The sequence below is a fragment of the Mirounga angustirostris genome, unplaced genomic scaffold (genome assembly GCF_029215605.1).
Source record: "Mirounga angustirostris isolate CCGP_5_RB_7025 unplaced genomic scaffold, mMirAng1.0.hap1 SCAF_1, whole genome shotgun sequence".
Taxonomy (NCBI): domain Eukaryota; kingdom Metazoa; phylum Chordata; class Mammalia; order Carnivora; family Phocidae; genus Mirounga; species Mirounga angustirostris.
The window spans coordinates 44,928,760-44,941,228 of NW_026991709.1; the positions used below are offsets into that span (position 1 = coordinate 44,928,760).

Below are 12,469 nucleotides of genomic sequence, written 5' to 3' on the forward strand. Positions count from 1 at the left end.
TTATTTTATGATCATTAAACAAATCCCCTCATCTGAAATATAAGACTCAGAGTTAAGACTTGCCCAAAGTCACACAATGGATTGTAGAAGAGTTTCATCCCACTTAGGATTTGAAGTTCTTAAAGAAAAATATTTAGTTAAAATCATCGTTAGAAATTTCTTAAATTAATCTTTAAGCATAGTATATATGTTTTCTGTAGTGTAATCCTTATATTCCTTGAAGTTTGCGTACCACAGAGATAGATTAAGGAAAAAAGAAAAAGTCTGCAGCCAGATTGTTGCCTATTCAAACCATTCGCCTTTAAGATAACCGTCAAATCCAGTGAACGAGAAATGGAGAGAGATTTAAGTGTTCTTGTTTCTCATTGGAAGTTTTCTGTTTGGTTTCAGTATTAAGCCTTTGTAACCTTACTATATTTCAATTGATTGTCTCCTGCACTGAAGATTAGAGGATCAGGCTCTATTACCTCAGATGTTAAATACAACTATAATGCAACTCTCCTCAGGAGGTAGAAGGTTTTTACAAGTATAATACAGGGTTCCTGGTTGTTTCTTCAGGACTTTCTCGGCTGTGACCCTTGTTTAGACAGCAAGCTCTGGATAGGACTTAAAAAACAGGAAAAAAGGGTTGCTAACAATCTTTTCAGTAGCCATCCAGATCCAGTTTGGATCTGTTTCTCCTTTGTTCCCTAAGTGATTAAGCTCTCCCCATAAGGGAAGTACTGGGAAGTGAGAAGTCTTTACAGTTGCATTCAGTCATTTTGATTAGCATCATTGGTAACTTTTTTTCCCCCTCATAAACATATGGTAAAACAACATGTAATGTTCCAATGATTGTGATTTCAAATCTAAAGTACTATTTGTTCATTCCTGAAACCTAAAACAAACATCTGGTGGTTAATGCTTTGAGAAAAAAGTAACTTAGTGCATTACCTCTGTCTATGATTTGAGATCATAGGCAAAAATAAGAAGCTGAGATTAAGTCACAAATGTATGTTGGTCCATTCAATTAAAAAAAAAAAAAAAGGAAAAGAACTAAGCTTCTGTGTTTCCTCTAAAATAGGAAAGGGGATAGAGACCATGTGGTAATCTTAAGGACCTCTTCCTTTCAGCCTTATCTTGCACTGAGAGATCAACTATATTCAGGCTATATCCATCCTCCCACTAGAAAAAAAGATTTGAAAGCTTCCTTATCTCCATCCCATATATGCTCAGAATTATTGAAGTCCGTGCATACTGTCAGGTTCATATTACCATGCATTTTTATTAGTTAGAATTATATCTCCTACCTTAAAACTTCTGTGACGATTTTTCATCTGTAAGATTTATTCTAGCTCACACTTCCCATTTCAAGATGGCACTTGGCATAGAGTTTGAAATAAAGATGTACTGTCCATTTTGCAATGTTGCTCATCCTAGGTAAAAAAAATTGGTTTTTTCTAAGGGTGACGTATTAGTCTGCTAGGGCTACCGTAACAAAATACCAGAGGCTGAGTGGCTCAAACAATAAAAATTTATTTTTCACAGTTCTGGAGACTGGACATCCAAAATCTAAATGTGGGCAGGTTTGGCTTCTGAGTTTTCTCTCCTTGGCTTGCAGATGGCCATCTTCTTGCTGTGTCCTCACAGGGCCTTTTCCCTGTGCCTACACACCTCTGGTGTCTCTTCATCTTCTTAGAAGGACAGTAGCGTATTGGAGTAAGGCCCACCCTTATGACCTCATTTAACTTTGATTACCTCTTAAAAGGCCCTACCACCAAATACAGTCACACTGGGGCTTAGCGCTTCAAAATATGAATTTTGAGGAAACACAATTCAGTCCATAACAGATAGCAATGCTATTAATCAAATATTCTGTAATATCTTCTCCTCCAGGAAAAATAAAATCTTAGAAAGGAAAAGGGAAAAGTTATTATTTACATGTGATACCAACTTATATGACATATAAATTTATATGTGAATCATTTATATGAGATATCATTTATAAGTGAGCGCACCTAAAATAACCCTTAACTACATTTTTTAGCTGTCCTAATAGAACTCACAAAGATTTAGCAAAGGAACATTTTCAGCAGATTAGCAATTCACGCTTCTACGCATTGTTTGCCTGAGAGACAAAGAAAGATCCAGAGTCAGAAATGTCAAATGAGATTGCTGCTCCTGCATCTGTTCTGAAGTCAACTCTACAAATTTGGTCTTTAGTCTCTGGAAGCGTGGCTTCCATATTGGAACAAACCTGATCCTGACTTAAGTGGCTTCAGAATGCAGAGCCACAGGACCAAGGTGCTTTAGCCACCAATAGACCATAAAACAAAGGCTGCTATAGGCCTGGGGCAAGTCAGAGTGTCCTTGTCCCCTCATGAAGTATAGACCACACTAGTTTGGTGTTTTTTTTTTTTTTTTAGAACACTAATGTTGTGTTGGATCATTTACAATATTTCCATTTCTGAATTATTTTTTTCATGTTCTATAATAGCGTTGCTTGGTTTAGTAAATAAAAATATAGGATGCCCAGTTAAATTTGAATTGCAGAGAAACAATGAATTTTTTTTTAGTGGAAATGTCTCATGCAATATTTGGGACATACTTACACACAAAAATATATTCCTTTATGGGACATACTTAAACTAAAAAAAAAGTATTTGTTATTTTCCTGAAATTCTAATCTGTCGGTCCTGTATTTTATCTGGCAACTCTACTCTGGGTTTAGAAATGAATCCTTCTCTTGCAACTCCCTTCCCCCACCCATCACCCTCTTAAACTGCTATCACCGACTTTGTAAATTTAATTTCCTGGCCTTAATTTTGTACTGCCACAAAGCGTGAACACCCCAGACTTCAGGCTTCTGGCTTCCTTCCATTATACTACGATGATAGATGACTATAAGATGCTCAATGTTAAAACACTCGTTTGGCCCAGCTTTTCCCCCATGATGAAGTATTTACAACTTTATATCAATACCCCATAATACTACTATGATAACATTAGTAGACAGTATGTATTTAATAATGTGGGGAGGAATCTCTAAACCCTAGATTCAGCCACTCACCTGTAAAATCAGGGGATTGAATTCAAGGTATTATCCCCAAGGTTCCTCGCTACAAGTCTTTAAAATGAGGATTCCATTAAAGCTCTCATTTGCCTGGTGAAACCCAATTATTCCCATTTCGGATGAATCGCTTTTCTCTTCAAGTAAATGCTTAGAGATTACTCGATTCATGGCTTCACATTTTAAAGGTGTTAAACCTCACTTCCTCAAGGGCCAGAGAATGCACCCTCTATCGCCTCCCACCCCCGCTCACCGTCACACCGGACTTTGAGCGCCGTGGGCGATCAGATGATGTGTTCATGGAAATGCTGATACTGATGAAACAATTCCATCGCGGAGCTTTCGGACAGTTAAAAGATCTGTGTTGCCAGCAGAAGCCATCTCCGCGGTGCGGGAAACCGCGGCCCGGGCGCAGCTCGTTGTTCTCTTCCGCCCTCTAGTGGCGACAGGGGTGCTCTCCTCCGCTCGACTTTGCCGTTCAGAGCGGCAAAGATTTCAAAGACTGTAAATCAAATGGATGAATTGTTTTATTCTTGTCATTACAGTAAAAAGGGATTTATAGAGTGTTTCGAGAGATAAAATGTAGTAAATGTTGATAAAAATTAAGTATAACACAATAGCGGGCTTTAATACCTGAACAATATAGATTAAATTCATGCAATTTCATCTCTTTAATATGTTCAAATGTGAACTTGAACACTGAAGAACAAGAATATAAACTAGCCTAAAGTGTTCTAAAGAAGAATTATCCTTCTCAGGTGCTCTTGTATAATGTTAAAGGATTTTTTAATTTAAAATAAATGTAATCATAGATAAAAAGGAAAGAGGGAAAGTTCTAATAAACACTGAATTGCAGAGAACATCTCAGTTCTGTATTTAACCATCTATCTTCAATTAAGTTAGAACTTATTCTCATTATTATTTATACATGTAATACGATGTTTAATGAATGTTGAATGATATTTAGTTTTAATGTTCTATAATCCAGAACTTTCTTCAAATGGCATGATAGTGAGTTTAACTGTGTGAATCTAAAGTGAAAATAAATTTCTCCAGTGAATGAAATAAAGTATTTCTGAAGTGTGACTTATTTCCTATTAAAGTTGTTTGCACTGAATAATTATTATAGGAAAAAATATTTCTGACATTTAACATGATTCTGGTTCTCTTATTTTTATTTAAAATGCCAATGCTATCATGCAGTATTTAGATCTTTCTAACAAAAGTTATTTAATTGGACTGCCACTTCATTTTTTAATACACTTGTGAGCCAGCTGAGAAATCTCCAATTTGTTTTCCAGGGTGGGAAAATTCCCATAAGGTGGACAGCCCCCGAAGCTATTGCCTACAGAAAATTCTCCTCAGCAAGTGATGCATGGAGCTATGGCATTGTCATGTGGGAGGTCATGTCCTATGGAGAGAGACCTTATTGGGAAATGTCTAACCAAGATGTAAGTGCCATCAATAGTTAAACTGCCATTTTGTGAGTATAAACACGTTAACACTGAGGAGTAAATATGTCTTTTGCCCTCATTCACATTAGCCCTTCTCTTCCTGAGAATTGTTCAGGGTCTGTGGCTGAGTTTGAGAAGCTAAGTAACCTTCCCCTCTGAGCTGTACTTGGTGTCATAGGGGCCAGTGGATGGGCTTTGTCATGTGAGTACCTGACCCGCATCTTACGGAGTCCGAGACTCCAACACACATTGTTCTGATGCGGCGTCACCGTGCTAAAGCAACAGTCTTGACCTACAAGTAACAAAAGACAAAGAAGAATGTTTACCTTCCCTTTCTTCCCAAGGGCGGTGTAATGCACCACTGCAAAGAGCAAATTAATTAAACTAGATGTTACTTAGAAGAAAAAGAGCAAGTGCTTTCAGGCAATGTGTTATCAATATGACATTTGATGCGGTTGGTTCTTTTGAAATATGTGACCCTTTATGCAATTTCTTTTGTTTCTGTTTTACCTATAAAAATTACCTTGGTGATCAGTGATGTTATACAACAGGAAAGTTAACACACATTTGATCTCTACGACCTCCAAAGAGATAAAAACAGTAGTCAGGAAATGTAAGTACCCTGACAATGCAAATAAGTCTACTGTCAGAACTGAAAACATATTTTTAATTTCACACTTCCTCATCCCAGAATTTGGACTTTGTCCACTCACTTGCCTTCCTCAATGCTAATGGGAACTCACGTCTAATGTGCTTCTGGATGTTCACAGGTTTTAAAAAAAAAAAGACAATTTAACTATAGAAAATCCCTATACACACTCAGAGTAAAATGATTTTCACATCTCTTTTTGTTGTTTGGTTTTTTCCCAGTTGTTTGCTTGGGCATCATCTCCATACCTCACACCTCATTCATTACTCCATCCCAACCTCAGGTTGTCCAAGTATCTAAAGGACTTACCAAGTAACAAACAAAGTTTTAACACCAGGAATAGAGAAGACTGGATTTGGGTTAGCTCACCACGGCTCTTGGTTCTCCCTGCCAGACAGTGTGACTTTTGAAGCTGAGTCCTGCTCAGTCCTATGGGGGTCTGTTGACTCTGTGGAGAAGGCCAGGTCCAGACACGTACATGGCAGCAGGTTTGAGATCATACACACTGTTCAATCATTGCTCTCCAAAGCACATCCTCAAAACACAGAGCCCACGTGGCTAGGTCCTACAGAGCATCTGCCCTTACGTATAGATTGTGCCCTAACCCACAACCTCTGCTCCACTCCCAAAACTTAGACTTTCGGATCCAGGTCATTTGCCAAGAATCTACTATTCCTCAGGGAATTCTATTTGAAGGACCTCATTGCTTTTTTCTGCCACAGGGCCTTGTTTGGGGCAACTTGTGACCATCTCTCCAGCTCTTCTTGAAATTGAATCTCAGCAGCAGAAATTTGCCCTGTTAATCCCTAAAGGAGCTATTTTTTTTTAAAACCTGTTATCCAAAATAATGGAAGCCTGCATTCAGTCACCACAGTTCCTGTTCTACTCTAAGCCCAGAATAATGCTTGCCTACTTATCCTACTTTCTCATGACTGAAGTAGGCCACTCAGACAAATCTCCAGAATAAAAAATCCTTTTCCCAGAGAGTTACAGTCTCCACCGCACAGAAGAGCCCTCACTTCAAGTGCCCTTTTTCATTAGTACCCATCTAGCCCTTAACCAGTTCCCCCAGCCGACTTCAAATAAAAAATGCCCAATTCATAGGCTCCAAACATTACAAATAATATACCCTTACCAAGAAAAAGTTGTTGAGCATTCACAGCTGACATACCTATATTTGTTTGCATGTTATATACCAGTACTACCATATTAACAGATTCATTTAAAAATATTTATTGGGTGCCTTCTCTGTTCTAGGAACTAGAAATAGAACAGAGAACAAATATTATACCTGGAAGGGACCAAAAGATTATCTAGTCCAGCCCAAGTCCAACTTGCTTATGAAACTGAGGCATACAAAAGCAACATGTTTTCCCTAGATCATATAGTAAGTAATTTGATGGTGATCTTAGAGGACATGCTAATAAACTTCTAGAACAAGACATGGGCAAGGAAAAGAGAAGAGGAAATAACTGCTTCTTTCTTGGTGGTCTGACATACAGTCCATGTAGCTCCCTACGTAGCCAGTGATGTCTTGCCTTCACGGAGCTCACATTCCAGGAGAGGGGAGACAGACTGTAAACAAAGTAAATAAATAAAAGAGATAGTATTGTAACATGATAATCACTGCTTTGGGGGAAAAGAACATAAAAAAGGGATAAAAAATGCTAGGGGGTTGATTTTGAATACACCATATATATTGCCAAATACATTCATCAAAGTCATTTCTGTATGGTCATAAAAGTCATAATTAGTTATTCTTCTTAAACATTTAGAAATAACCTTTCTTATAGTAGGATGAGATAAATAAACATAAAGAGAAGTTCCGTTAAGTTTCCTGCCCCCTGGGTTATCATCTTACCAGCTAGGGTACGCTATACCACCAATTTAGTAACCATGGCCACCATTATGTAGACTATAATTCAACCACGAAAGCCACTTAATTTTCAAAGTGCCTCAGCTTCATGACCAATAAATATAATAAAAGGACTGGGTTAGATGATTTTTAATATCTCTTTTAACAATAATAAGCTATGATTTTTATCATCTCTGGAGAAATTATCACACTGTGTTGGCAAAGGAATGATTCAGATGGTTCTTTTCTGAAGTTCAGGACATTCCTGAATCTCTGTGGAGGTGCCAAGAAGGAGATAGGACTTCCACAGAACACAGCAGGTACACGTTTAAGATTCCACAGCACAAGACAGATTTTTTAGGAGAGCAGCCTCTGAGGGGAAAATGTCCAAATGTGTAATTTCCAACATAGACTATCATGTAAATCATTCTTAATTGTTGCCTAGAGAGTTCCCAACTCTGTTGTCGACCCCTCCCTTCTCAGATCTTGCCCAACAGCTTACCCAGCCATTCTGGCCATGGATATTGATGATAGGATGACCATTTAGAGAATGATTCTGTCTATTAAACCTCATTTGGCCACAGATACTGTATCTGGAACCAGAAGAAGCTGCTGCAGCCAGTAATAGATTCCCAACATTAAGGCCATTCTTGTTTGTTCAGGATTGCCAATGCCCACAGCACAGGGCTGAACCTGAACGCTCCCTCCACCCAGAGTTTGATTGTTTTTTGAGGACCAGGTAGGAACTAAGCTGAAAATCATCATCTCTGAGTGGTTACCAAACAGTATTCAAGCAAGAATCCAAAAATAGGAGAACAGAACTTTCTGGGTGAGGGAGGGATTCAAACTCTCGAGGTCCTCAGATCAACACGAGACCAGAGGAAAGTGGTAAGAGCTAAAATCTTTTATGTATCTTGTGGCTATTTTTTGCTGCTGATGTAAAGAGTTGAAATTCTGTTTAGTTTAACATATTGGAAGTCAGCATATCTGTAACAGATCCTGTAACCAGACTTTCTGTTTGGAAGCAGAAATAGCTTAATCAAAACTTTCCCAGCTGCTCCTCTCCAAATACTGGTTATTCCCTATTTGTTCCGCATTTCTCATTTGTTTGGTTAAAGTATAGTCTTTTGTTTGCGAAGGTGCATTTTAAATAAAGAAAGTACTATTTTGGACAATAAAAATCCAACTATGTTCTGTTTGAATATTTTATATTTTTACTACATTTTGGTGAGTTTAAACTAAGCTATGGGCTTAGTTAAATACAGAATGTTAACACGTTTTATGATTTTAAATGAGTTTAGGAAATTTCAGATCATTTTTATGAAATAGTTCCTCTATTCTGTAGACCATAGCATATTTTATTACAGTGAACATTTTTTGTAGAATCTGTTTTAGTGAATAATATAATGAGTTACCCAAAGGTCAGCAGTATTGTACATTAGGGAAAGGAAATGAGAAAAGAGTATATAAGATTAGTCCATAAAAGCCCTAACAAACATAACAGCAGGTGCCATCTGCTTAGCTATTCAGCAGTTACTTATTAAACATGTGCCAGTCACTGGGCTGGGTGTGCCTGTGGGGCGGGGATGGAGAACTAGAAAACCCAGTCCCTGCTCTCAAGGAGGCCACCGTGTAGATGAAAAGGTGAAGTTCGATATTCCTAAATCCTAGCCTTGCCTCCCAAGGAGAATGTGCATTCCTCAAGGGTAGTCCTCATGCCTTCTTCTTTTTCTTTTTAATAGAAACAACACTGTGAATGGAACATAGTTTTTGGGGTTTTTTTAATATATGTCAGAAAAAGCATGCATACTCTATTATTCAGCATTCTTTTGATTATAAATGACAAAAACTCAACCCAAACTAAGTTGAATAAATTTTTTTTAAAAAATTTCATTCATGAGACTAAGCAGGTTAGTGGTGCTGAATGCCGGGGATCATGCAGGGTTTTTAGTGCTTCCCTAGGTCCGTTGACCTCATTTTCTCCTACTGCAAAAGTCCTCTTTGTTTTATTCTTTACAGTCCAGGGCTCTGCATTCAAGCTTAGCAACCTCAGCAGAATAAAACCTCTTCCCTCTGTGAAAATTCACAGACAAATCCCAGAGAAGACTCTAGCTGGCTCTGTCAGGGTCCTGCCCAACCCTGAACCAAAACCAGGCCAGGGAAATAGACACTGCGGTTGGACCAGCTAGCTTAACGTATCAGCCCATGCCTTCAGAGGCAGGTGGAGCACTGTGATTGGCAGTTTCCCATAACCACATGCAGTGGGGGGTGGGGGGGAGTCCCCAAAAGAAAGCAGTTGTGTCACTGGAGATATACTATTTTGTCCTTTTTTGGTATAAATTGTTTTTCAAGAGCAACTTTATTTATTGCAGTATCAAAACATTAACATCGTGCATCACTGTATTCTAGTGAGGCAGCTGGTAAATTGGCAAGATCATGAGAGCTTTGGAGCAAGGTTTCTCAACCTCAGAACTATTGATGTGCTGACATGTTGGGCTGAGTAATTCTTTTTTGCGGGGTAGCGGGACTGCCTTGTGCATTGCAGGATGTTTTGTAGCATCCCCAGCCTTTACCCATGAGGTAGCAGTACCACCTTCCCAGATATGACAAACAAAAATGGCCCCAGACATTGCCCAGTCAGAGATGCAGTACAAAAATCATGCCAGGGAAGAGCCACTGTTTAAAGGCTAGAAAGAGCTGGGTTCAAATCCCAGCTCCACAGTTCACTGGCTGTATTATCTGAGGCAGGGAGGTTAAGCTTTCTTAAGATGCTATCCATATACTCAACTGCAGGGTTCAAAAGAATTAAAGATAATGTAGGTAAAACACCTGGTACATAGAAGGTGTTTAATTAATCAAATGTAATAATCATAGTTTGCATTTTCTGAGATTATTACGAGCCAAGTATTTTAGATTAGTAAGCTCATTTAATCTTCAAAATAATTATCTAAAATAAATGCTATTGGGCGCCTGGGTGGCTCAGATGGTTAAGCGTCTGCCTTCGGCTCAGGTCATGATCTCAGGGTCCTGGGATCGAGTCCCGCATCGGGCTCCCTGCTCCTTGGGAGCCTGCTTCTCCCTCTGCCTCTCTCTCTCTCTCTGTCTGTCATGAATAAATAAATAAAATCTTTAAAAAAAATTAAAAAAATAAAAATAAATAAATAAAAAATAAAATAAAATAAAATAAATGCTATTACTCCCGTTTCTAGATGAGAGAACTGAGGCTTTCTAGAAAGTTTAAATAACTTACCCAAGGTTACGAGCTAGTTAATAGTGGAATTAAAGTTCAAGCCCCTTTCCTACTCCAAAGTTAATGCTTTTACCCTCTAAGCTATACTGTAGAAGTCTAATTTTCAAAGGAATCTCTATACCACAGAGGTTCTACATGATGAAACGAGAGCATCTTTAATTATGTATGCCACTCTGTCACAAGAGAAGTGTTTTTGTTGTTTTCTATTAGCAAAAGAATGCAGATTGACTCGCTGTTGTTTGGAACTATAAATCTTTTTTGTAGTGTTTCATGTCTTGATATTAAAAATTTATAAAATGTACCATATTTATTACATTTCTCAAAAGTATATACAGCAGTAGCTTAAAGTCAAATTTTAATAATGGACAAATTTAGCCTACTACCCCAGAAACTTGTCACAGATATGTTGAAGGTGTACCGCTCCTTGCTGTTTCCTAGCTTTTTTTTCTTCTTTTTTTAAAGATACTGCTGGGTTATGTTTTATGTTATTTTGATCCAAGTTCAAAGTAATTGTTGTTTATTATACAATGGGAGTACAATGTAATGCTAGGAGCTATGCAAGTTCCAAAGATGATACCAAGGGCACTGCAGTTCTTCCAACACTTACACTGTATAATGCGCTTAACAGAAGAAAATGGAAGCAAAACATGAACAGCAGGCAACATTAAATAACCAAATCCCCACAGAGCTAATATGTAGGGAAAAAATCTAGCATCACATAAATGAGAGGCGACTTGGCTCGAACTAATGATCTGAACACAAGACCAGAGTCTTGGGTTTCGTTTTTTTTCCCTGACATGATGCTGTTCAAAAAAAAACAAAGGCAAAAACAAAAAAACTCCTCGAAGCAGTTTGAAACCCAAATGTCTTATGCGTATAGTATCATTTAGGCATATGCTACTAAGCTAGTTCATTTTCACAAAAAGAGAGCCAGTATTAGGGAACATCTCATTTGAGGCTTACGAGGAAACATAACGCTGCCTCAGTGTTTCTGTGGGGTTTATTCTCCTTAGTTTTCGAAAGCTTTTATGGAATAATAACTTTTGTTTTAGATTGCTTTCTGAAGCTTACCTGAAGAAAAAAATTGGGAGTTTATCTTCAGGGTTTTCTTTTTATAGGTCATGTGGTTGAAAAGAACCTTTTGATCTTATTGGAATTGATTTCTTTTTTCAAAATTTATAAAGGAAGAAAATAACCTTTTACCATATCTCTTGTTTGTCCTCATAATTCTATAACCTTTACAATTACGGGGCAGTATTTCAGCCAAGAATGGTGGATGGGTAGAATCCACTTACCTAGAAATGTAGTATGATTTTATGACTCAGAGAGTCCAGTCATTTCCAATTTTTGTCTCTGATTAGATTTTCCAAACTCTTCTTTATTATGTAATGGTCTTTGTGTAATGATCTGTGTAAGATACAGGAAATTGCTAAAGGCCCATTCCCATTATTTCAACCTTTCCACATTACTGAGGGAATTTTTGCATGTATGTGAATACGTACTATACCAAGGCAATTGTCAAAATGGCCTTCCTTTTCTCAATTTTTCAATAACTGCTACTATCTGTACATAGGCAATAGCAGCATTTTAATTAAATACATACTAATTACACTAGCCTGATGCATGTCTACTAGCATCAAGAGCAATGGGAATATTATGAAAGGCAATCAATCACCATTGTAAATAATTCAAATGGTAAAGTTCGAAGTAGAGGAAACCAATAACCAATATGCCACCACCACAGGGTAATTTTCAATGGAAACTTTTTTGTACCTAAACGACCACAAAGCAAGAAAATATATACATGCCAGTAATGTTTTCATAAAAAATTAATTATACCGTCAATATATTTACATATTGAAATATATTTATAATCTTTAGCTCTTAAAATTTTTATTCCATCTTTTGCTCTCTTTGGAGCATTTACAAAGAGGACATTTTAAAATCCCCCTTTTCTTTGTACTCATCAACTATATTTCCATAGCTTCTTAGTCTTAGTTTGCCAGGATAGTCTGGATGTTTGGATTTTTTGTCTCCCTGCATTTAGAACTCTGTGGGAGATAATCCTTTTCCATGAAGGCCAAATCTAGAACTGGAGGTTACAGAACCTCAAAATGTAGAGATGTTACCAAAGGCCCTGCAGATAAAGACTTCAGTTTCAGTGACTCTAGAAACAGCTTTTTGAGCTAAACACTACAATTGCAAGCATTGA

The 12,469-nt window shown here is 37.6% G+C and overlaps 1 protein-coding gene across 1 annotated transcript in view; it reads left to right on the forward strand.

Moving 5' to 3' along the window:
* EPHA6 (EPH receptor A6) overlaps window positions 1-12,469 on the forward strand; it is an 833,569-nt gene that overhangs the window by 798,108 nt on the left and 22,992 nt on the right. The window contains exon 15 of the mRNA XM_064580423.1: window positions 4,351-4,500. Within this exon, the coding sequence (XP_064436493.1) occupies window positions 4,351-4,500 (150 nt within the window). The remainder of the gene's footprint in view (window positions 1-4,350; window positions 4,501-12,469) is intronic.